Here is a 27,376-nt window from a genome sequence, read left to right on the forward strand (position 1 = left end):
ACTTGTCAGTAAACTGACACTATACTGCTGTAGGCCTGCAGTTGGGTCCTGATGATATCTACAATCTAAGGTCCTATTTGCTTCTCAACCCCAACCAGATCCAACAGCAGTTTCTCTCTGTGCTTCTGGAGTGGCCCTGGGCTCTAAGTTGCTTCCTGTCTCTTTTGTGTGTGCATTTACAATATAGGTTAAAGTGACCCAGGAAGATTCAAATCTTCAGGAACAAAGGGCTCACATTCTTTAGGCTTCACCAAAGCACCCAGGCAGGTTCAAGATGTGTGGTAGCCATTTTATAAATGGTTGATTCTTTTTGAATAATTTGCTTTCTCATTAAAGTACTGTAATTCATCAATTTCAAAAGTTTGGAATATTCATCCTGGCATGGTTTAGCTAATCTAATTGAATACTACATAGGAATCTATTAAAAGTTAAAGCAACTGCAAGTTGTGAAGACAGAAAGGGTAGATCGACATAAATTAGTAAATATTTAAATTAGATCAACCAGTTCATCTGGCAGGACCATGAATTCAAGTGACATTTTAAAACTCTTCAAAGATGGTGATTAATTTCTTGAATCCTATCCAATGGTTATTTGAGAAACATTGTATTCAGAACATTGTTTTCATCTGCTGTTACTAATACTTATAGTGTGTTCAATCCACCCTATGTGCATGCTACCCATAACCCCCAAATTTATGTCTTAAAATAAAGCTAAGAAAGATATTTGGCTTCTACTAGATATAGATATAGATATAGATATAGATGTAGATGTAGATGTAGATGTAGATGTAGATGTAGATGTGGATGTGGATGTGGATGTGGATGTGGAGGTGGAGGTGGAGGTGGAGGTGGAGGTAGAGGTAGAGGTAGAGGTAGAGGTAGAGGTAGAGGTAGAGGAAGGCGTAGGTGTAGGCATAGGCATAGGTATAGGCATAGGTATAGATATGCGTGTGTTTTTGTACCCTCAATGGCTCACTGTACAATATTATAATGAACACTGAGCTGACAACTTGAGAATTTAACACACCTGCTGCTTAATGAACAATGCAGCAACATACATGGGCACAAAACCACAAGGATAATTTTCTTATTTCCTTTCTATCATTTCAATGGTCTAAAGTTCTTTCCCATGTTCAATACAAGTTGTCACACTTGGTATGCTTAGCAAAATGGCTTTCCATCAAGTGTCTTGAAAACACATCTTTAAGCCTATCATAGATAACGGGATCCACCCAAGATGAGAGGAGCAACCGGCATCATTACCGGTCTGATGAGTGCGCTTTCCACCTTCCGAGGTAAGCCTGCAAAGTATATTTTGGTGTCCAGAAATCCATCGGTAGGCTTAAAAAGACTCCCGAATTTATTTATATTCATCACAGCCTCCTTAGCTATTTTAATGCTAACACTGTCATCTAATTCTTCCACAGACACCTACAATTAAAAAGACAAAGAAGCATCAATGTATGGCCACATAATATACTGGACTGCAAAACAAATCATACTATCCCATTAAGTAATTTTATATAGCAATTAATTTAATATATTTTCTAACTTGTTCAAACTCACTTGGAGAGCATAATTGTGTGATAAAAACACATTTTAAGGTGATAGAACTTGATCTCAAATTAAAAGCACATCTTACTTTTTAAAAAAAAACTAACATTTTTAATTATAATTCCATATGCAATAAACAGTTTCAAAAAGAAACGTGAACCTTTTACCTGAGGAAAATTTTAAGTACTATGATTTTGCAACTGATGCATTGTACCTACAGAACCAATGAAATAATACGTTTGTAATATAAATCACAAGAAATCAGTAATGTCCTGATTCTGCATAGCATATACAAATTGTATTTTTTCCAAAATAGAAAACTAGTCCTTAAAAATCAAATGCTTGATTTCATTCATCTTCCTGGCCTTCTGGGCTTCTCTCCTATTTCCCCATATATGTGGGGGACCTCTAGAAAGCTGCAGAGACCTTGAATATGGCAGGCTCCCAGGATTCAGTGGGGATGACCTTAGCAGACAATGCCCAAGAGTAGGCATATGGAACCTGAGGAGACCACCTCTAGTAGATAGACAAGGCCCCTAGTAGAGGGATGGGAACAGCAACCCACCTTCAAATTTTTTAACCCAAAAAATGTTCCTGTCTAAAAGCAATGCAGGGACAAAAATGGAGGAGAGACTGAAAGAAAGGTCATCCAGTGACCTGCCTAACTTGGGATCCATCCCATGGGCAGACACCAGACCTTGACACTATTACTGATGCTATGATGTGCTTGAAGACTGGAGCCTAGCATGACTGTCTTCTGAGGGGCTCTACCCAGCAGCTGATTGAGACAGATGGAGACAACTTATAGCCAACCATTGGACTGAGGTAGGGGACCCCTATGGGAGAATTAGAGGAAGGATTGAAGGAACTGAAGGGAATGGCAACCCCATAGAAAGACCAACAGTGTCAACTAACCCTGACCCCTGGGAGCTCCCAGAGACTAAACTACCAACCAAAGAGCATACATGGGCCCTGACATCCGTGGCCCCTGGAACATATGTATTAGAACACTGTGTTGTCTGGCCTCAATGGGAGAGGGTATGCCTAATCCTGTAAAGACTCGATGCCCCAGGGAAGGGGGATGTGCAGAGGTTGTGGGGAGCACCCTCTCAGAGGGAAAGGGGACCAGGAATGAAATGAAGAACTCTGGGAGGGGGAACTGGGAGAGGACAACATGTAGAATGTAAGTAAATAAAATACCTTTTTTTAAAAATCAAGTGCTTGTTTTTTTAAATGTTGGAAGTGACAGTAAGCATGGATTGTCATCCTAGTCCATCTGAAGCTGGTTGCTTTGATGGCTTCATGTAAAACTACTGCACTCATGATGCAAAGGCTTACTAATCAATAACAGAAAACGAAGCAAGGCAGGTAGACACAGTGAAATGTAGAATTGTTCTCATTTTCTTTGGCTTGTATTGATTTCTTGGGAATTAATTGCTACCCACTTGAGTCCTGTAGCCATCACACATCTCTATTACAAGCAACTTTTGGTTTTTTGAAGTGTGTAAACCACGTCAATATTTTCAAGATGTAGTTCTGCATTTCTGTGTTTTTAAAAAGAAGCTGGGCTATAATTCAAGGCACATGCTTCTAATTCCTGGACCTGCACTTGTGTCCCCTGTGAGTAGAAATGTGCATGCGTAAGATGGGCTCACTTGTAACTCGAGTTATACACAGCTTATAGCACGCTACTGGAATGAATAGCAATTTAAAGACACGAACAGAACTTTAAATGAAGACTTACAATAAAAAAAAGTCCCCAGAATGTGTCCACTGTCCCCACTCCCCATGATGAGCACCCCACAACCAGCGCTAAGTCTTCTCTGCTCTGGGGAGCTGCAATGCTCTCCCCATCGCCATCCGCCCTGCTCTCCACTGACTGGTTTCCAAAAAGCCATCAGATTTTGATCAGAATCATCCTTTACAATGTAAATCACATTCTGTCACTCTTCAAAATTATCGAGGGACTTTTCACATAGCATAAAATGCAAGTCTTCACTGTGGTCCCCAGAGACCTTTATCCAGGTGGTCAGATTACAGAGCTCAGTTCTGACTTTGTGGGTTTTTTTTTAAGTCTTTTCTTCCATTCCATCGCATCTACACTCATCTTCCTGCTGTTTGTCAAACACCCCCAAACACATCCTTCCTCCTGGGACTGGAAATGTGCTGTTTACATTGCACAGACTCATATTAGGATCTCACCAATAGTTTTCCTGGCTCACTCAAGCCGTTTCCCAGGTGTCACCTGATCAGGTCAGCCCCTCCGATTTCACAAGCTCACGGACTCTGGGCACCCTCACTGTCACCATTGCCTTGTCTTGCTTTCCTCTTTCTTCCCGGCATCAATAAAACATTTGACATAACTTATCTGTAGTTTGCTGCTCAGTGTTACAATGTAAGCTTCATGTGCACAATGACTGCTTCATACATCACGGCAGGCTTACTGGGAAGACTAAGTATTAGCAAATACAGAGCTTGATAAATATCCACTGAACAAGTTACAATACCAGTCTTGGTATCATACACAATAGGTGACAAAATCACTTATAACGCAACATTATTTCCTTAAGTTTAGCCTTGGTAATTGTTTAATTACTACACAGCTTAGGTAGTAGTTCTTAGGCATCGTAAAAACAATTCAGGGTCCTGCTATTTTTAAAATAAAAATTTGAAAATCTGAAATAATTTAAAATTAAGGAAGCATATGCTATGGAACAGACGTTCATTTATAGACAAGCTTAAATTAATGTTTTTCAGTGACACACAGGCACAAGGGCCTGAATTTGTTTCGCTAACACTTCGGGTTACGATGACAAACACCAGTCATTCCAGTGCCGGGAGGCAGAGACAGGCAGATGCCCGGAACTTGACAACCAGTTAGTCTTGCCAAATCAGTGCGTTCCAAGTGAGAGATCCCCATCTCAAAAAATAAAGTACAACAGAAGAGGAAGGCACCAGAATTCAGATTAAACACATATGTGCAGGTAGGCTAATGCTCATGCACGCATATACACACAACACACACACACACACAGGCACACATGAATACACAGGCACACATACACACAGAGACACACACACTCACATATTGTATAAATCTCACATGGGGTGATTTAAATTAAAGCATGAACATATCACTAATTCCTAGTCCACCGATGATCATAAGTCCTGGATATAAAGCATGGATCTGAAGCTACTTCCCATCATCTATATCCGTACCAAGAGCCGCACAATGAAGGTGGAGACTCTTGAAAGAGCAGCAGAATGCTAGAAGATGCTGTGGCTCACCCACACTACTCCCCACTGTCAAAAAGAAGCAATCTGGGGCTGTAGAGATGGCTCACCAGTTAAGAGCACTGACTGCTCTTCCAAAGGTCCTGAGTTCAAATCCCAGCAACCACATGGTAGTTCACAACCATCCATAATGAGATCTGACGCCCTTTTCTGGTGCTGTCTGAAGACAGCTGCATTGTACTCACATATAATAAATAAATAAATCTTTAAAAAAAAAAGGAGCCATATTTTTCTCCAAGAGAAGTCCCACTTTTAGTTAAGCTGATTAAAAAGATTAACTCAATTATTAATAGGAAAGAAATTGATACTATTATATGAAAATGTTAAAGTACTCTTGTTACTAAATCCCCTAAGTATACTCTATTTATTCAATGCTGGCTACTTAACTGTATGCATATACTTAAAACTGATTTCACCTCCTCTTGCTGCTACTCTATGCATTTCTCTAATTTAAAAAATTCTCATGACAACTAAGGGTGGTTTTCTTTGTTTAGGCACGTCTTTATATTAACTATACCTGCTAATGATTTCTAACCAAAGGGGAAACCCAATAATTCATCCAAAAAACAGCTACTAAAAAGAGTAAAAATTTTAAAACAGAGCAGTTTGAATATATAGCATGGAACAATTTCTCGAATCACTGCCAAGACCAATCATGTGTAGAATGCATTGGTTGACCCAACATATTTTGTTTTGCTCCCACTTGACAATCAGACTAAAATTTTACAAAAAGTACATCCAAATAAGGAGATTAATTTGGAAATCCCAAACATACCATATTCCATATACCATTGTTAATAACATTGCCTCCAGTTGTGATTTGGGTTGAAAACTCATTCTTAAACTGAACCTCAATCTTCCCATCCCGAAGTGCAATCAGGAGCCAGTTGGAATGATCGAGAGATTCCGCATACAGTATGATGCCCTCTGAATCGTATGTCCGAAAATCAAATTCAGCTGAGAACCTAAACAAAGAGACATCTTGTGAGAAATTCAGAAGCTTCAATGGCTCCCCCAACACACACACACACACACACACACACGCACGCACGCACACACATATATACACACACACCCCTTAGACTGGAAAACAGTACTATACAAAATGAGGTAAAAAACTTCCCTGAAATTTAAAAAGATTTTTTAAAAGAGCAGGATTAAATTGTTCACAGGTGGTTTCTGGTTCCATATGTATTTCAAAACCTGGTTCTTTTGTTTTCTTGATTATTCTTGTAGTCTTTTTCTCAATGAGTCAATACATTGCTAGTATTTTTTTTTTCATTCATGGTTTGTCTTTTGAAGGTATGTATTTTGTTTCAGATACTAGAATTAGTACATGTGTACAGGAATATTTGTACACTCTACATGTAAGAGTAAGGTGTGTTTGCATGTGCATGTATGTGTGTGTGTGTGTGTGTGCTTGCACAAGCGTGTGAATATACTGCATCCATAAGTGACTAGTGAAAGATGTTAAACTAACGATCTTGGTTTATCTAGCAAAAAGTCATATGCTCCCTATGATCTCACATATGCCAGAAAAGAATCACTCACACGGCTCCATAAGATAGCTTTTAGATTATTAAAAATATAAGTAACTCTTCCAGTCATCATTAAAAAGGACGCTATGGCTCTGCCTTACCTCAGGACAGGACTGTGAGCCTCAAGGGCTGACCAAAAAAAAAAAAAAAAGCATGCCCACAGAGAACCTTAGGTGCCCTGACAGTTTACATAACATACTGAGTTTGTGAGAGACATGATCAGTGTGTTCTGTGCCTTTGTTCCTTCTAAGAATTATGCTGTTGTGTCATGTGAGATTTCCAGAGACAAAAAAAGGAAGAGGAGGAGGAGGAGGAGGAGGAAGAAGAAGAAGAAGAAGAAGAAGAAGAAGAAGAAGAAGAAGAAGAAGAAGAAGAAGAAGAAGAAGAAGAAGAAGAAGAAGAAGAGGGTACTAATATATAGTGGTGTCAAAAGGAAACTAGAAGAGCTAAGTAAGTTTAGTCACATTGAGGAAAATTGCTGCCAGGAAAATCTGGGCCCGCTCCTTTCAGGAGCATTAAAAAGTTCACCGGAAAGACAGGAAGGAATTAAATAAAGAAGGGAAGGAGGGAAAATGAAGGCAGAAAGGAAGAAACAAGGAAAAGCTTTCTAAAAGCTTTCCAAATGTTATAATAGCATAAATCACTGAGGTAGGATGCAGAAGGATTAAGCTTAACAGATACTGCCTAGCTAGTTGCTGGGGACAGTGTACTCTAAAACTGCTCGCTATTATCAAGACTCTGGGCACGTGTCCAGTACAGCTATTACAGGGAAGAACAGTCTTAAGGATTCTGTGTGTTTACTGTCTGCCTGTCCTTAGAATGTGTTCTTAAGAGTCAGCATGAAGATCCCCAAGGCAATAGCTAATAAAGATGTTTTTAAAACAAAAACAAATAGGAAAAAGGGAAAGTACGTGTATAATTATTTAGTATGTAAACTAAGTACAAGAATTTGAGTTAAAGACTCAGGACTTCTCATTGTTCATAGCAAGTCACAACAACAACAACAAAAAACACCTAGATATTCCGTCATTGTGTATCAATAGTCACAAAGGGAATATTTGTAATGAGGACAGCCCTTCCTCAAAGAGAAACAAAGAAAAGAACAAATATCCCTGTAGTTTGAATTTCCAAGAAAATATCTGAAAGAGATAGAATGTGAACTGTGTTGGATGCATAACACTGTAACAGGAATGCACTGGCCTGTTTATATTTAAAAGAAAAAAAAAGAAGTATTTCCTTTGGCATGAGGACTTATGTCCTTCCTCACAATTGTCTGAGCATTTGGCTGATGTTGGAAATGAATTATCTTGCCAAAAACTAAATCTGTGTTTGGTCACGATCTTCTAGAAGTTGATCCTATTATGGAGATAATTTCCTTCTCTTTGAAAAATAAAGCTAAATGCTATTTCAAAAAGTCATCTTCCGCATATGTTCTTTCTGGAGAACATCATCGCATCCTGACTCATTACACTGGGGATCGATTTATTCTGTTTCAAAAGTATTGCAGAGTTGAAAAAAGACAGAATTTGTCAACATTTGGCAGGGCAAGAGGAAGCAGTTGGTTATGGAAAACAGAGGTGAAGAGATTTGTTTAAAGCAAGTTTATAAATATTCATTAAGCTGTGACTTTAATATGTAATGTATAAAAGATATTACACTTCTGAAAGTGCAAAGTAAATAAATCAACGAGGAAACTAAGGAAAAATCGTTTTCCTAATTCTGATCCAATGTTAGATATCAAGTCAGAATGAGTTGTCATAAAGAAATAAATAATCTCAAAGTAAATACAGATATATTTTAACAGTTTTCTCTCTTATTCTCCTTGTTCTTATAGCAAAGTAGGATTTCCAGTAATCTCAATTGCAAAATAATAATTATTTGGAAATGTTTGTGGTGAAGCCAAATATTCAGGAAAATGAAACGTCCAAGAAACAGACTCACTTAAGTGAATCTTAGAATAAGTTTTAATGTTCATTTATGTAAGACGTCTACACATTCAGTTAAATAGATTCGTGGACAATCAATGTTTAAAGAAATTTAAACATGAATGATTATATATTTAATATACTTTGAAATGTAAGCGCTAAACTCAACTTTAGATAATTTTCTCTTCTCTTTATAACAGCAAAATTCTAACTTATTGCTTCTAGAACATGTATGCATTGAGAAGCTATCATGTACACATTTGACAGGTTAGAATCATGACTGAGAAACACACACAAAAACAGTCTCCCTAATGCCAATCTAACTACAAGAACAAAAGTTGAGGCATTCAACTTTTTGCCAAACTAAGTAACTATTTCTTTAGTCTATTGCTCAAGCCATCTATCATCTTAATGTTTCTTATTACTTTTGAACGTAATGATACTCCACCCACACACCGGTTCTTCACTTGTAATGTATAATAGAGGAAACAACATTTCACAAGAGGGTTTGATCCCCTTTCCCAGGTTCTTAGTAAATATGTAACGACTGGGAAGTGGGAAATGATGGGATAAAGGAAAAGTTCGCCTTGGTAAAGTCAGCCTGGGCAGATTGGAAAAGCTCTAGTGTGAACGTTGCACACGGGAAGGTCATCTAACTTAGGGACTATGGCTAAGTTATCACACTGATGACAGATCTACAGCTCTCCATCTCCTGCCTTTCTTTTATACCTGACGGTTTAACCTGCAAGGATTCCCACTGACATCAGTTCCTTACCTGGTGATATCTGGCAATCGAAATTTCAGATATAAGACAACACCCGCAAACTGCTCGGCCAAGTATAATAATTCATAATTTTTGTCAAGGTCCAAGGAAAGGCATACTGGAATACCCTAGAGAAAGCAAGAAGGTATGGATTAATGTGTGCAGTATTTCTTCTCTCTTTAGTTCTCAAAATAGCCTCTGAAATTCCCACACAATAGAATGTCTTTGCAAACAATGACTATCTTCCATTTCCTTGTAAAACTCCTGTACAAAGCATCCAAAAATACGTATGTGTGGCTTTAGATTATCTTTATTATTTTTTCACATGCCTCAGTGCTAAACACAAACCTTTTTATAAAGTTCTAGCAAGTATATCTTCAATAAACTGTACAATGCTTCGCATTAATTATATCTACAAATTATTCATTCAGTTATTAAAAAACTATTGTGAGGGAAAATGTGCTATCTAGATACTCAAGAGAATACTGACAACTCGGGAGGGAATAAAACTAAGTTAGCATCTCATTCTCTAAGTTATTTACATGAAAATGAATTGAAGTCATGTGATCTTTTATCAAGTATTTGTTTCTTAAAGCTCAACAGGAATATTAAAACAGAAAGTTATCAAGAGATGAGATTTTGGCTACAGTGAAGGGCTTTTACAACTAATTCTGCATAGTTATTAAATAGAGCCCTCCCTGGGGGAATTCATACCCATTGCAATGTGGATAGTGGTATGTTCTCCAGGACATACAGAAATAATAAGGGATTAAGCTATAAAATAAATCCTACCACATGGCCTTTCGAGTTGCCCCAGAATTATTACTTACATCTACGACCCTCCTGATTTTTCTCAATCTTTATTCACATGGATAGTGTGATTTTTTAAAAAAAAATTCTGAGCATATAGTGACTCATCTTGGTTGTATGTATGTATGTGTGTGTATGTGTGCATGCACTCGTGTGTGTGTGTGTGTGTGTGTGTGTGTGTGTAGTTATAGTTGGTTATAGTTGCACACAGTGAAATCATTGTTTAGGTATTTTAAACAGCCTGCCTCATAATCACATATAATTTTACATTTACATGTTTTAAAATGCATGAATAGCAGCCATTAGAAACAATGAATTCATGAAATTCTTAGGCAAATGGATGGAGCTAGAGAACATCATACTAAGTGAGGTAACCCAGACTCAAAAGGTGAATCATGGTATGCACTCACTAATAAGTGGTTATTAACCTAGAAAACTGGAATACCCAAAACATAATCCACACATCAAATGAGATACAAGAAGAAAGCAGGAGTGGTCCCTGGTTCTGGAAAGACTCAGTGAAACAGTATTTGGCAAAACCAGAACGGGGAACTGGGAAGGGGTGGGAGGGAGGACAGGGGAAGAGAAGGGGGCTTGCGGGACTTTCGGGGAGTGGGGGGGGCTAGAAAAGGGGAAATCATTTGAAATGTAAATAAATTATATCGAATAAAAAAAAAGAAGGAAAAAAAATAAAATGCATGAATAGAAAATCACTAGCATGTGTGCCTTACTATTTCTAAAAATAATAAAAAGTTGGGAGATGGGGGATCAAATGTTGACTTATTTGTTCAAAAAGGGAAAAATTAAAGCTTCTTATCAATTGATTTCTTGGGTCGATTATGCAATAAATGTTAGTATTGAAAAGTTTAAGACACCCTGGTGAACACAATTGGTCTCTTAATTGTGATACATTTATTGTCACTAAACCTTCTTGTAACAAGTTTGTTTTCACCAGGAAGTTTGTGAACACTTATGAACACAGACAAGCAATAGGCATGCTGGGCAGGGTGACACAGGACACCATAAAATATTCTCCCTGGGGCTGGAGAGATGGCTCAGTGGTTAAGAGCACTGACTGCTCTGGCAAAGGTCCTGAGTTCAATTCCCAGCAGCCACACAGTTCACAGCCATCTGTAATAAGATCTACTGCCCTCTTCTGGTGTGTCTGAAGACAGCTACAATGTACTCACATAAATAAATAAATCCTTATGACGTCATATTCTTTTAGTGAGACTAAAGGACACTGGAGATGGATACCTTCTTTATAATCAGCCCCTTGTAAAAACCAAAGAGTCCAAATGCCAGACTTTAATTACTGGTCAGAGAAATGAGACTTGAGTCCTATCTCTGGGATTGGGAGGAGACATGCCACACTGAGATGCAAAGAGGTCATTACTTGATAACTATCTAAAGTGTTAGCGGTAGGATTCCAGGACCCTAACACTTCATAATGGATAATCATCTGGCTTTCTGACAAAGAACAAAGGGCATACCACTGCCCTCTCAAGTGAGAGTCAATCAGACAGGCCTGTCAATCACGTGGACAGGAAAATGGAACTCAGGAGAGCTGTCTATTCTAGAGATTTTATGCATCTTTAAAAAAAAATACAGAAGAATAAGGAGAAGGAAAAATACTGAAGAGAAGGAGGAAGAAGAGAATGAAGAAGACTAAACTACATAAGGGCACAATGTACTCTCTAGTAATAGTCCACTCTCACCTTGTGAGACTGTTCTTCTTATCCCTTGAGAACTATCAGCTCTGCAATGTTTTCTCTGTCTACTTACCACTCTTACTGTCTGTGGGTATGTCTCCCTATTCTTCAATAAACTCTCCTGTCTTCCACATTGTGTTCTATATTTCAACTGAATTCTTTCAATGAAGATGATTAGGCCAAGGACCAGAGATCCTGGTAACACCTGGATCTCTTATTTCATAAAACAGGGCAGAAATTTAGGGATGTTTTCTTCTCACTTCTCTTTGTAGCCCTGGCTGACCTGGAACTCAATCTGTAGACCAGGCTGACCTCAGAGATCCTCCTGCCTCTGACTCCCAGGTGCTAGGATTAAAAGCGTGCACCACCATCCCCAACTTGGTAAGAAGTTTTGGATTTAGAAGGCTTACCTCACAACTCTTCTGATCTTGGGCAAGTTTGAATCCTTTCTTCCCATCACAGTAACAAGAGTAGCCTCCGGGGTAATTGACACACAGTTGAGCACACATGTTCTCAGCACATTCGTCCACATCTGAGACAAAAAGAGAAGAACCCTTGATAGTTTCTAAATGTTCAATCCAATAGATATAGGTGCAGTTCCTTAGAAAACAGAATAGCCATGACAGTATATCTAAATCTTTGACCTAGAAATTTCAAGGAGCGCCAAGTGATATATATATTCCAAACATTTTATCATTTTCAATAATTAATAATAGTGTAGTAATTATGTTAGTTTTCTGATTTTCAATTTAGGGTCTCCACTGTCATTTGTGGTTATGAAAATTTCATTAAAATCATCTCCCAGTTCTTTGTTTTAAAAATAAGGAATAACTGTAAAAGAGAAGAAAGTGAAGGGTAAAGGTGACTAAGGAGGATAAAGGTAAAGACATGGAAGGAGAGATAGTAAAGGGAAGGAAAGGTGGCCTTAATGAACTGAAAGTTAAATCAGTGGATAAACTAACAATATCAAAACATTGGACTTTTTCAAATAATATAATAAGGCAACAATACTGCTCATATTGGTTTTTATTCAAAAGAGTTGAGGGATGGTTTATTTTCTAATCAAATAGGAGTAATACTGTCCCAGGACACATACTGATGTGAGCATAAATCCCAGATTCCAACATGGAAGCAATTTTTTGAAATTTTTATAGTTAAGAGAACAAAGAAATTTATAAGTCAGGTACTCGTTAAATACACTAGTGAAAACATTAAGGAGATTAAAGTGGATAGACATCTATGCTATCTTTTGTTTGTAAAAAAAAAAAAAAACTAAAGTTTTGCTAAGTTAATAGATTCCCAAGAGTATTTATCTGTTAGTCATGGGATATTTAGTCTAACAGGAAGGTGACTATTTAGAGAACTCGCCAAAGAAAATTGTAGCTAGGCTCTGAACCTGCAACAATTAGAACTCTTCATAAACTGCCACTCTTTCTGCCTTTGTAGTTGCAGCTTCTTTCTAATAATTCAGATCCATGGGGCTATCCACCAGACATACCTAGACACAATTCTCATTTGCTATCTGGTCTACCTCATGGCATTGACCTCTGACATTCAGGTGGAGTGTCCCTCTATATAACCGATCAATGAATGGGCCTCATGAGCTCCTTTCCTCTTCCCTGGTGATCATGCTTTCTTAGGCAGCTTTTCCCAAATTCACTTCTCTTCATCCCCGAGAAGCTTTGACAAAACCACTCTATCTCAGAAGTCCTTCTTCTCACAGCAAATTAACATCGTTTCTTTTATGCTTTAGAGTAACTATATTTCACTCTCTCGTCAACTCAAATCATGTCATATATTAATACGTGTTGATTTAATCATGTGTCACCAGTTGGTATTTCTAAGTGGAGAGAGTGTGGATATTTGACTCATTATTTTGTTTCCACTGTAGAGTATGACCATAAATAATGAATATTTGTCATGGTCATGTTGCGCCCAATGTATTAAGAATAAGCCATAAATTTAATGACATATATTAATGTTCTTTGTGTTTTTCAAACTTCACTGTGCTATTGCTTTCCATAATTTGAAATATTTTAACTGATCTGTTCCCAATTCTCTGCTTTGCAATAGCATGTCTAAGCTAGACTATTCCAGGGCCATAGAAAGTCCTTGAAATTACATTTGATATACCCTATTATAAATTTATGAAATTTTTATTAATGTTATCATGTAAAATATGCTCTTTTAAATACTTTAAGATACATTTCCAGAGTTAATCACACTTTAAACACATTAAAATTATATGATATAATATTAAAATAAGATATATATGTACTCATTCATAAAACATTTAAAAATCTGCCCTTTAGCAAATGAAACTACAATCTAGGTGATTAAAACGCCTAATAATAAGGATGAGAATAGATAATAGAAGTTGGTCAGGCAGTTTAGCGACAAAGACTTTGATCCTTATCCTTGTCCAGAGGCTGGGGATGTTCCTGATCTTGTCATCTTTGGAGGCGCCAGAAATGCCAAGAGCGTTTGGGAGTTCTAAGTTTCCAGCCTGATTTCCTGTTATCTTGCCTCTCCTTTTACATAGCTGCCTAGAAGCTATATCTGAGGGTGTGACAAAAACTGTAAATAGACAGTGAGGCAGGTGACTGGACCAACCCTCCCATTCCTCAACAGTTTCTGCCAGAAGTCCTCCAGAAAGCCCCTAACAAGCAGCTCAGTGGGACCCCACATCTGGGGTGGTTGCTAGCTCACAGAACTCTGCTCATTTGCATCCTTTTAAACACTACCTATGAGCTCATCATAAATTTCTCTCTAAAATTTAACTTCCCTGTGATCCACGAGATTCTTCTTTGTTAGGATTAGGTTTAGGGTTAAGGTTAGGGTTAGGGTTGATTAATAAGACAAGGACCTGACTTGTGGAGGCTCTGTGAATATAAACAAGCACCCTAACTCCTTCCTGAAGCCCACCTGAATTTAGAAAGTCTCTGTTGTAATCAAGGACCCTCTGATCTCAGCTTCAGTGAGATTTCCTAGGTTTCCTACAGAAATAGCCATGACGGAAAGCAGAGAGCAGAAATGTATGTGTGTGGACACAGAGTGAAGTAAAACATTGACATTTGAACAGCACTATAAAAAATTAGGGGGAAGAAGAATATTATAAAAATCATTATCCATTTATATAAATTTCAAGACCAAAAGGCTTATTAGAGTAACTCAATGTCTCTAATAAGAAAACCATTAAGAGAGAGCTCATGTTGCTGCTTCACAGTTTGTATTTGGGGTGCATATGCAAAAGTTTTGAAAACAGAAATATGTCACATGGGGGCTGCAGAGGCCTGGTAATTGATTAGTGTCACTGAGATCCCTGCTTTAAAATCCTTACAAGCATACAGTGTGCTCTATTATCATTGAGGTGATTAGTTTTAGACAGGCTGTTGCTTTATTTTGAAATTTTAAAACATTTAAAGGAATATGTGAAATAATTAAAAAACAATCTAAAGCAAAAGCAGACGAGATGGATTTAAGCTACCCAAGGCATCCACGCTGACACTACAGCAACCTTATAAAGTGAAAACAGCATCCACAAGGGGCTGGACAAATCATAGGTCTTAGCATCACCAATCAGTAATCCTCAGCCAGGTCCCTTATCCTATCAATCGAGATAAGAAATGTCTCACTTCAACTTTCTCATTATTATTTACCTTATTTTATTTTGTATGCATGTGTGTACACCTGGGTGCATATATGTGCACCATGTATGTTGGAGAAGGCCAGAAGAGGGAGTCAGACCCACTGGAACTGAAGTGACAGGTGACTGGAGTCAATGCCCTGGGCTCTGGGAACTGAATCCAGATCCTCTGAAAGAGCCTCTACAATGCTCTTAACTGCCAAGCCATCTCTCCAGCCCCAGTTTGCTTTTTTAAAATAACCTACACATGCATGAAAAAATGACTGAAAACAATATGGAATAAAACCTAAGGTGTTAGGAAGGCTCATGGTTTCAGTCCCACAGTTAAAACTTGTGTCATTTCTCCTTGTCTATATGGATTTTTCCTTTCAAATTCAAATTTTCTTTTAACATTATCTATAGGCTATAAAAATGTGTTTGTTTTGTTTTTGTAACAACGGAGTCTTTAACTTTTATGAAGGTTAGTGGATTAAATGGGACGAGTAATATTAAACCCCCTAAGATCATCAATCAGTCTTTCTTGGTACTTCTATTTTGTAAGAATGACTGCAATCACCAAATCAACTGTCATATCAGGGATTAGCAAAAGTATTACTTTGTCTGGTATTAACTCAGGGTTCAAACCCACCACCTCTACCATGGGCAGTGACAGCATCATCAATCTACCTTTACAAGATTTTGACAAGGGATCATAGCGGTAGCCATCGGGACATTCACATTCGAAGTCTCCTGGAATGTTCTTGCACACGGCTGTGCCACAGACACTCGGCTTTATAGAGCATTCATCCACATCTACGAATAAAATCAATATGTTAACATTTTCCCATATCAAATGAACACTTATTTGGTTTCTGAATCATATTTGATATGTACATCAACAGCCTTGGAACAGCAAAATAATAAATTTATCACTATGTTTGAATTCCCTAAATATGACCTTTGCATGAATGATGGAAAATTTGATGTTCCTTTATAGGAATTGAACAAAAAGCATTTTTTTAGTGATTTTCTAATCTACAAGGAGAAAGTATAAAAACACATCAAAGAAGAGACTCCATTATATTCTTAATATTCTTTAAATATACTTGTAAATTTATATTTCTAAAATTTGTTGTTATAATTGCAGATTCATTTAATGCCTCGCTACAAATATTTAGCAAATGTGGACTCATCTGTTTTATCCTTTTTACATGGAAGTAAACAAATATCTAACTTTTTTTAACCTGTCCCTACAGTAATCAATAATAACATTTAAGGTGGAACTGAATAAAGTCTAAGATCATTTCTAAAACTTTACTTATTTTTAGTACCCTTCAGTATCTTTTAATACTCTAGAAATTTCAGATGCATTGTTATATTATAGAGTATACTGAGAAGCAAAAGCCAGGTTGCAAGGGGGCAGAAGGTAGCAATCCCAAGCAAGCAAAACCATGTGAGAGACAGTTCTACATAGATGCAATGTTTGCTCAGCCTTGTTCATGTAGGTCAATGGAGACAGGCAAGGTTGAACAGAAAATATATTTCCAACTTTGAAAATTGGCACGTTTATCTGGGCGTATGAACAGATGAAAATGTAGACATTGCTCTGTTTCAAATAACTCACTCCCAAATAATAAAATTAATCCCTGTAGTAAAGAAATGTTTCTACATCCTAAGTATGCCAATGCCAATGTTCTAAATGTGGATGGAATTATACAAGAATTATGTAAATTTCACTAATTACCAAAACCACCTAATACTTATAATCTCTAATACTCCATAAAACTTAATATGAATCCTCAGCTAATTAAAGAAGAGTTAAGCATCATAGAGCTTTTTATATGACTAGAAGAAAATAAAAACATATCACTTAAATTATTTGGCTTTAAACAGGTTTGTAGGGAAATATATAGCTCATAAGAATTAGGTGTAGCACATTGGTATGGCGATTCTGTATCCACATCTAATGTCTGCTAAAGTTTTAGACTTTCATATTTATTCAATAACTGCCACCCCACTTCCATGTGTTTCCATAGGTCAAGGTCATACTGTAATGGTTTTCTGCATATTTTTCTGTAAATTGTGTTGTGCTGCATATCTCGCATACATCACCATGTAAAGAAAGAGCTTGCCATATATGTTCCTATCTGCAGAAACATTCTGTTGGTTGTTTGGTAGCACTGAGAAATTCACCCAGGGCTTCCACGTGCCAAGCGTGCACTCCACCAATGAACTGTATTTCCAGCAAACAAACAAACAAAAACTTATTTTGAATAATTTTTATGCATGTATTGACTCACTGTGAATAGGAAAATATTCACAAAATTTGAATAAGGATATTATTAAAGTAGGAATATTGAAAGATATTCAAGTAGGAATGGGTACTATCTGTATAATGCACTGGGTGTCCTGAATTATAATGGCTTTCTGTAATTGCTTTTCTAACGATGGCCCTACTCTAATAGCCAAACTAAAACCTTTAAATAGACAGACAAGAGAGTTGTACGGTCCCAAATTGAATAATGGCTTTGAGGAGACTATTAGTAAATGCATTTCATTCCAGCTTCAGTCCCTAGAGCTTTAAATTACACTCTTGTGAACTATACAGACCTGAACCCCACCAAGTCAATGTTAAGTGCATTAAACTGAAATTCAGAGGGGGAGATTTTCTAAGACAAAAATAAAGGCTTACACAATGAAACCTCACACGTAATCTACTGAATTTTTAACCTCTTAACTAGACAAAGGAGAAAGAAAGAATCCTTTTGTAAGGGTTTCTGCTTCATAGAAAGATTTCACAGCCGGATCAGAATTCTGGCCTGAGCTATATATTCACCTAGCATGAATGTTTGTAGATTTCTTGCAGTAATTCAAGCAGTCCAATGATTCAGGATATCAAAGAGACAAAAGGAAAATTTTGGGAGATGAAGCTTCACAGAGAAAGCCAAAAGAAATACACTAGCCACATACAAAAAGCTAACGTGACAGATTATTTAAATCCAAAGGAAAAAAAAGTTAAGAGGAAAGGTGGAAAAGTTAGGTGTAAAGAGAATGAAAGACAGATTCTCCATCTTTCTCATAACCACGACTGGAGAGGCAGTGCAAAATAATGGATTTATTTTGGAAATCAGAAAGGTATTTCTGAAAAGCAAAGATAAGATATAATAGTGAGGTTATTAAGAGCTGCAGATTTCTTTGCATAGCTGCTGTTCTTCTTACAGAACAATAGGATAGTAGGTGACTCGGAATACGGAACAATGGCTTCGCAAACTCGGTGGCACTGGAGCCCCTCTTCTTCTTCTTCTTCTTCTTCTTCTTCTTCTTCTTCTTCTTCTTCTTCTTCTTCTTCTTCTTCTTCTTCTTCTTCTTCTTTCAGCAAGACAAGTGCCCTAATATACTTTATTTAAATAATTTTTATAATCTTCACAAATGTAGCTAGTATTGTAATATCACAGTGGACAGAAGTCAAGTTCATTGACGTTAACACGACCAGACATCAGTAGTCGTTAATATCAATGATCTCAATGTATTTCAAAAGCTGTGCATTCTAAAATGATGCTGTTTTCCTCATCAGATTATAAATGTCTGCTGGAATCTAATACATGCTCTGACATTTGTTTTCCAAGAATCAAATCACCATCATTTGATTTTAAAATAAATACAGCAAAGGTCCCACACTGTTAAACTAACTTGGATTTGAGACTCTGGGCACACCTGCCAGTTAAGTTTGATTGACAGTTGCCTCTCTTCTTAGGAAGTGCTTAAATTGCCTTTATTTGTAACTAAATGAATCCTTGAAATATGCACTTAGGTGTATGCAGACACAGGAAAAACATGAAATATTCTTGTCATTGGAATCATATACTAAGACAGAATCACACAGTATCACAAGGCTCCTCCTGGACATAGAGGCACATTTACTCTAAGTACTTTCTGACCAGTTTCTGCAGAACTTTCCTGGGGAATGTCCTCTACCCATCTCACACAGGGAATATGTTTGTCTTGTGCTTCTGGGCTCTCACCTTTGCAGTCTTTCTTATTTGCTAGCATAGCAAAGCCACTTTTACAGGAGCAGTGGTAACTTCCAGGAGTGTTGTCACAAACCTGGCTGCAGCCTCCGTTGATATTTGAGGGATCTTTACATTCATTTACATCTACAATAGAAAAATAAATTATTTTAATTAAACATCACATTCAGATAATTTATCATGCAACCATTCCAGGAAAGCCAAGGGGTGTGGATTGTTTACATACCATACTGACACCTGTCTCCCTGCCACCCTGGTTTACAGATGCAAGTGTAAGCAGCTTGGCCATCTTTGCAGCTCAGATACCCATCTTCATTGCATGGCATAGGGTCACACTGGTCTGGGATGGCTAAAGGAAACAGACCTCTATTTAATTTTCACCTCGGTGAATAGCAGACTTGGAAATGTACAATTGCATGCCTACAACCAATAGAGGTACCAAGTATTCTTGCACATTCTTTCAAACAGTGCTTGCTCATTAAAAATGGAGTGTTGCCTGAATGTGTAGCTCATCTAGTAATGCCTAGCATGTGCCAATTATTAGGTTTGATACCAACCACTGCATGTACTTGATGGAGTGGGCGCATGCCCGTGATCCCCGCACTCAGGAGGTGGAGAGGGAGAGCATGAGTTGAAGGTCATCTTTGGCTGTACAGCCAGTTTCAAGGCCAGACTGGGCTACATAAGACACTATTTTAGAGAGAGAGAGAGAGAGAGAGAGAGAGAGAGAGAGAGAGAGAGAGAGAGAGAGAGAGAGAGAGAGAGAGAGAGAGAGAGAGAGAGAGATTTAAATATAGAAGAAAAGAAAAAGTGAGGAAGTGAGACAAGGCTCTGACTGTCCTGAAACTTAGTATGTAGACCAGGCTGATCTCGAACTCAGAGAGATCTGTCTGCCTCTGCCTCTGCCTCCCAAGTGCTGGGATTAACTCCCAAGTGCTGGGATTAAAAATGTGTATCACCGAGCCAGAAAAATACTTCGCTTGATTTAAGCCTAAAAATAATTCTATGAGGAAGACAGACGAAGCAAATTATTTTCTGTGCAATGATAGAAGTTGACAGTTCCAACGTGAAGCAAGATGAAATAAAAGGGACCTTTTTGCCTTAAATAAGTAGAATTCTTATTAAAATATCTAAAATAATGGTTTTAAAACACTGGAGAATGAGCTACAGAAAAATGAAAGAAAAAGAGCCCAACTATCAAATGGTGGTCACTGTATAGGGCACATGTATAGGCCCTGAATAAACTTCAAAGAATAAAGGCTGTTATCAAATACACATTTCCATATTTATATCGTCAGTGCCCGGAAGTTAAAAGAATGAGTATAGCTCTCCTCTGACCTACAAGTTAACTATAACATTTGGTCATACTACGTAATTATACAATTCTAGCCAAAATAAAGATGCAAGAAATAAAATTTCTGACAGCGACTTGAAGTCTACTATCACTGAGCACCACTCAGCTGAAATGTTAGGAGAAAATTTCATTTTAAGTATAAGAAGAGATACATTTAAAATGGAAAAGTGTGCTTCTATGTGAAGTTGGAAATTGCATTACTGCTTGGCATAGCCTTCAGGAGCTCACTTGTCGGTTTTCAAACATCAGTTTATATCAGCACAGTGCTTTTTACTCACAAGACTTCTATGTTGTTTTGTTTTGTTTTCTTTTATCTATGTTGTTTTTAAACAGCAGCTTACCATTGACACAGCTCCTAAGGTCAGGGTAAGCATTAGTCGACTGCCTCGCAGCACTGAAGGAGCCAACGCGGAATATGCCCAAGCAACCTGTGAGAAAGAAAAGATGTAACTGTATCACAGCCGCCTTGACCTGAAATCACGGTAGAAGTTACCCAAAAGAGGGGATATTTCCATTCTTGTTGCTTCACAAGAGTTAGTACTAAGGGATCGCCCTAAAAGTTTCCACCTCCACTTTTGTTCTGTCAAAGTTCAAGAGAACTTCTCAGCTACACTGAAGACACTATGAGTGTCAGTCTGGTAGCACATCAGCCTTAAGCTGACGCGTTGTTAACAAGATGAAAAGGACAGTCTTTGTATGGTTCCAGTGCATGTTTTCCTTTTCTCTTGAGTAACAGTACTTTAACTAAAATATGCTTTGGTGAGTATTGAGTTGTAAATGTTATTTATAAATGGATTGACAGATGTGAACAAAATAAAACATTGGTAGTATGAGTAGATAAGTTTCAAAAGGTATTTATTTAGTGTGTGTGTGTGTGTGTGTGTGTGTGTGTGCATGTGTGTGAGTGTGCATGTGCTCATGGCATGCATGTACTCCTATACTAGGACATCTGGAGAGCAGAGCACAACTCCTTAGGAGTCAGTTCTTTCCTCCTTGTTTTTGAGAGCTTGTTGTTTCTGCTGCTGTGCTAACTCCTGAGCTTCTGCCAGTACGCCTATCTCTGCCTCCCATCTCCCTCTGCCAGTTTACCTTCTCTACCTCCCATCTCCCTCCTCCAGTTCGCCTATCTCTGCCTCCCATCTCCCTCTGCCAGTTCGCCTATCTCTGCCTCCCATCTCCCTCTGCCAGTTCAACTTCTCTGCCTACCATCGCCCTCTAGTAGTGCTGGGATTGCAGACATGACCCAGTAGGTCTCCCTGGGTTCTGGGCACTATTCTCAAGTGGTCGGGGGAGCATACCGGTTCTTTCATCTGCCCAGCAATTCAACTATTAGCTATTAATAGCTATTCAGCTATTTTATGGATGCACTAAAGGAAAAAAAAAGTTCTGGTTGGTCTCCATTCAGGAATCACACAGGTAAAACCGGTGACTAGTGGCCACACAGGACAGGTACCTGGCGTGTTCTTTGTTTATCCTCTCCGTTTGAGAGAAGGGATTGCTGCTGTTTAGACTGAATCAAAAGAAAGGGAACTGTGGAGCTTGGCTTTTAAAGTTTAGGGTTCTTTTTTTTTCTTTCTTTCTTTCTTTCTTTTTTTTTTATTTTTTATTTTTATTTCTTGCTCTTCTTATATGATGGCACTTTGTGCTGGTACATATTTGTAGAGATGCTCACCAAAATACTCTGATGCAATTGAATAATTTAGTTCCAGAATGTTCCTTCAGCAACATCTGGAACGCATTCCTTGTTAGTATTGTATTGCTGTAATCTGCTACAGCTTGGATAGGCAAATTTCTTCTGCTATGTAAACAACCCATCACAAAATTTATCTCCTTTGTATTATGGTTTATTGTTTTGATTTGATTAAATCTTGGGATCCAGGACACTGAGCATCTACTATTCTGGCTCTGCTTTCAGTAAGAACTGAGAATAAGTCCACTTTACATTTTCACTTTTTGTTTTTTTTTTTTTGTTGTTGTTGTTTAAAATTTTTTTATTCGATATATTTTTTATTTACATTTCAAATGATTTCCCCTTTTCTAGCCCCCCACTCCCCGAAAGTCCCGTAAGCCCCCTTCTCTCCCCCGTCATTAAATTCTCTCTCTCTCTCTCTCTCTCTCTCTCTCTCTCTCTCTCTCTCTCTCTCTCTCTCTCTCATTCCTTTTTTCCTGATGGAATGGAATAAATATATCTTAATATCTATATAAGCTAATGCTTAATATCTATATAAGCATTGGAAAATATTACCTGGAGGGAGAGAGGGAGAATAGATTAACCTCACACTACGGAACATATGGGCAGAACAAATTGGAATTAGAAAAGTTTCATGCACAACACTTCAGCAGAATGGCTGCCTGCACAAGACCTGAAGAAATAGAATATCAGTAGACATACTAACATAGAAGAGGGCAATCTCACAGGGCCCCACCCATGACAAAGAACTAAAGACTACTGACAAATGCTAAGAAAGGGAGAAACAGCCCTCTCCAGGGATGAAACACATAGCTGATGGCCTGATACCAAGTGGTCAGCCCAGAAATCATGTCCATCATAGTCACATTACACAGGCTGAGCAGGTCGTATTTATAGATTTAGGCCATAATGTGGAGAGGAAGCCAATGGGAAGGGGTGAGGGGCACTGCAGGGATCGGCGGAAGGAGAGGGAAAGAAGGAAAAGATGTAATTATAATGATATCCTAGGACTATAACTCAATGGCAGAGTACAACCTAGCATGTACAAGGACTGAGTTCAATCTCTAGCAGTTCATAAAAAGTTCATATACTTCATTTTATAAGTTTATATATAAATACATGTTTGTATCATAAAACTTCATTTTAAAAGTTCGTTGAAACCATGATCTGTTTTCACGTTTTGAAATGAACTAATGACACCAATTACTTCCATCTATGTGATAAATGTCAGCAATCCAGGGTATTTCTATTCTAAATTGCCTGCTCTAAGGGCAACAGATGGCAAGGGTAACTACAGGAAGTGGTTTATATGGCCCTGAAATTTTAAGTCTAGACACTGTCCAAAAAGGATTGACAACTGTGGTGGTCTAATGCGCTGAATAACCTTCTCAACTTATAAAGACAACCAAATATAAATTGTGGATGATTAAATTACTATTATGCTCATTGTGAATGGAAGCATACACTGTGTTTTTCTAATGAGGACCACAGTCCCTTTACATATCCAATGACAGAACATCTAACTTTGATAAGGGAATTTCTTTTTTTCTTTCAACCATGAAACTCACCACTTACACACAAAATATAAAGTTTCAATTGAAAGCACTTTTATTCCACCTAATGAATTAAATAATAACACCTTCCATTAGAAGAAAGATTGACAATACATCTATTATCTATCTCCTTAACAGTCCAAGCAATCTAAAGTTAGAACGTTTAGTAATGTGCTGCATATAATAAATAAAAACTTCTTCAAATACTTGAAAACAACAACTAAAACAAAAATGAAAACATGTTGCCAGCTAAGGGTTATTCTGAAACTGGAATACATATCCCAGATTCCAAATTTTGTTTGTATTTTATTCTTCAACCCTGATGCCAAGGTTGGAAAGAGAAGGGAAAGTTGGATGGATCCAGAAAAATAAGTTAGAAGAGATAAAAGGAGAAAATTTCATTAAGAAACCTCTTCACAATACATAGTTCTGTATTAAAACATTATTCATATTTTTCAAATGTATTGTGAGCAAAGAATATATATTTTAGAGGGTTGCTCCTGAAAACATACCTCCTCATTACATGGCCTCAAGAAACAAGGTTAATAAAATTATAAACTTATAATTTTAGCTCAGTAGTATCTCCTTTTATTATTGAACATTTAAATTCCCTTCTAAATATGAGAGTCTGGAATAGTCTTGATAACTTATCCTTTCTCAATTATTTCTGCAATGTAAATCCTTGACTTCTGTTTTGGAAAGGGATGATTCATGATGTATACAAAAATAGATTCTTTTCCTGGATAAATGCTTTTATCCATTCTCTACCCTTTAAGATGTAAAAGCAAAGGGTTTTATGAAAAATCTTGTTGCACTTCATATCTGTAGACACAAGTAGCAGCACTACCCAATTACTGTTCATGGTGTACTACTGGAAGAAAACGATCAACACTGGTACTAGTAGATAGAGAAGGAAAGAAAAGACTTGGCCTTACCACCCTGAACGAATCCCATCTCATCTGATCATGGAAGTTAAAGAAGGGTCCAGCCTGGATAAAACTTGGAAGGAAAAAGGGAAGAGAAAGAAGCAAACAGGAATTGCACATCAGGGAGAAAAGTGAAGAGGACAGAAAAAAATGCATTTTATTTAGTGCTTTGGAATCTTGCTGAAAACCCACTTAGAGGGGTGAAAAATTGGCTCATGGATGTTGGGAAGCTAAGTTTCTATGCTCTACAGAGAACTACCATAGAATTGATTGATGTCTTAGGGTTGGAGATAGGATGCAGTACAGCATTGTACAGTATAGTCAAACTCAGCAGGTACCACAAATAAAGGATCCTAACCATCATGTACACTAAAACCTCCAAAGAGCAGTCATGGACCTGTTTCAAAGAAATCTTGTACCCAGTGGTCTTGGGCTTTTAACCTACTCTATTATCCTAAAATATAAATACAAATCCATACCAATATTTTGTAGTTTTCTCATAAGATCCAAAGTATAAATATTCTTCTCAAAATGTCTCTGGACTTTCTCCAAGGGTACACAGAGTAATATATAAAAATAAATAAAACATATAAAGTAACTATAGTCAAATCCCAAGAGTAATAAGTTTAATGGCTTAATCATTTACAAGACTATATTAATAATAATATCAGAGTTCATTTCTATATTTTCCCAATGATTTCCTTTCTATTTCTGGTTGGCTAGAGGTAATAGGGTGAAACCAAGCATAGATAAAAGGTATTCACAAAGAAAAGGTGGGAAAAAGAGCGTAACATTGTAAACACAGAGAATCACATGAGAAACAGATGCAGAAATTAGAAACCCTAATATTTGGAAGCAGAAACAACATTCGCGAGAAATATTAATATGAAGCATTTCTACATTTGCTTTAAGAAAACAAGCTTTGCTACTTTGAAGCAGTATTTAATTGAAGTCATGAATATCCATGAAGTCCAAATCTCACCACATTGAGAGGCCAGAATCCAAAACAGCATGAATGGCAGACTGTAGGAAGTGATGAGATGATGTCACAGAGAGAGGAGCTTTGGATGTCTTCTACAAATGGGGGAGGGATAACTGTACATCGCACATTTGGATGAACTTAGATAGCTTTCATTTTGTGAAAGACAGCCCATGTACACTCGTACATAATGTCAGGTGTCTGAAGAAAATTGGCATCAGCCTAAAGATATTTTAGCAGAAAGATGTAGAAAACTAACAGTGACAGCACAACATTGTAAAGAGACATTCCAAATCAGCTGACCTGACTTTAAATACAAGAGCATCATAGCTCTTGCATTTTCTCAAGGATAAGTTAGTATTGGATGGGGATGTGGGCAGAAGGTGAGGTCTAAATATATCTATGTTCCCTTCAATTTCCAATATTTTATGCTTCAGACACTTACCTAAATATTTTGGATAAAAATAGTCCTAGAAAAATAAAAAATAGATATATTAGCAAACCTAAATTTCACCACAGAGTTAAAGATTAATGCTTTCATTTTTTCATAGTAATATGGGAATAAATTACATGTTGTGTTTTCACATTCAATTTTTCTATATGAAAATATTTCAAGAAAAGATAGATAGCCAATACTTGATAAGTATATTATACACACACACACACACACACACACACACACACACACACAATACCTAGGCTTAAAACACCACTAAATGATTAAAAACCTTTTAAAAGCCTCTGATTTATAAATGTTGTACTTAAGGAGATAAATATATGCCCTCTTTTATAAGTCATTTAGTCATTTTTTAAATGGTGATTAAACATCCAGTTGATAAACTTTTCTGTGTTGACAGGATCTCTCTCTACATAGCCCTGGCAATCCTGGAACTCACTATATCACTCAGGTCCATCTCAAACTCACACAGATCCACATGTCCTTCCTCCTGAGTGCTGAGATTAAAGGTGTGTGTCACCACATCTGGCCTTCACTTGGTACACTTTTATATCGTTACAATTATCGGCACTAAGGTTACAATGACATAATTTGAAGGGAACTAAATCTAAGAACACTTACCTTTTGTGCATCTAATGTACCTTCCTTATAAACTAACTGATGGGTACCAAAATTAGTTTTTACAAGGTGGACAAAGGAATGTATTTTATGAAGTGGGAACATGTTGTAATTTTCTGACAGTAAACTCAGAATATATCTCCTATGTAGCATAAAGAACACAAGAATATTTCATGCAGAACCAAAATTTCTGTATACAAAAATGTTCATGAAATTCTTAGGCAAATGGATGGAGCTAGAGAACATCATACTAAGTGAGGTAACCCAGACTCAAAAGGTGAATCATGGTATGCACTCACTAATAAGTGGTTATTAACGTAGAAAACTGGAATACCCAAAACATAATCCACACATCAAATGAGATACAAGAAGAAAGCAGGAGTGGTCCCTGGTTCTGGAAAGACTCAGTGAAACAGTATTTGGCAAAACCAGAACGGGGAACTGGGAAGGGGTGGGAGGGAGGACAGGGGAAGAGAAGGGGGCTTACGGGACTTTCGGGGAGGGGGGGGGCTAGAAAAGGGGAAATCATTTGAAATGTAAATAAATTATA

The 27,376-nt window shown here is 37.4% G+C and overlaps 1 protein-coding gene across 1 annotated transcript in view; it reads right to left on the reverse strand.

Moving 5' to 3' along the window:
* Pros1 (protein S) overlaps positions 1 to 27,376 on the reverse strand; it is a 69,661-nt gene that overhangs the window by 12,741 nt on the left and 29,544 nt on the right. Inside the window, exons 3-11 of the mRNA XM_052158484.1 lie at positions 26,197 to 26,221; positions 20,945 to 21,031; positions 19,476 to 19,598; positions 19,244 to 19,375; positions 15,909 to 16,034; positions 12,007 to 12,128; positions 9,087 to 9,202; positions 5,624 to 5,813; positions 1,264 to 1,431 (exon numbers count right to left, since the gene is read on the reverse strand). Coding sequence (XP_052014444.1) covers positions 1,264 to 1,431; positions 5,624 to 5,813; positions 9,087 to 9,202; positions 12,007 to 12,128; positions 15,909 to 16,034; positions 19,244 to 19,375; positions 19,476 to 19,598; positions 20,945 to 21,031; positions 26,197 to 26,221 — 1,089 coding nt within the window. The remainder of the gene's footprint in view (positions 1 to 1,263; positions 1,432 to 5,623; positions 5,814 to 9,086; positions 9,203 to 12,006; positions 12,129 to 15,908; positions 16,035 to 19,243; positions 19,376 to 19,475; positions 19,599 to 20,944; positions 21,032 to 26,196; positions 26,222 to 27,376) is intronic.

Source organism: Apodemus sylvaticus, chromosome 15 (genome assembly GCF_947179515.1).
Source record: "Apodemus sylvaticus chromosome 15, mApoSyl1.1, whole genome shotgun sequence".
Lineage (NCBI taxonomy): Eukaryota > Metazoa > Chordata > Mammalia > Rodentia > Muridae > Apodemus > Apodemus sylvaticus.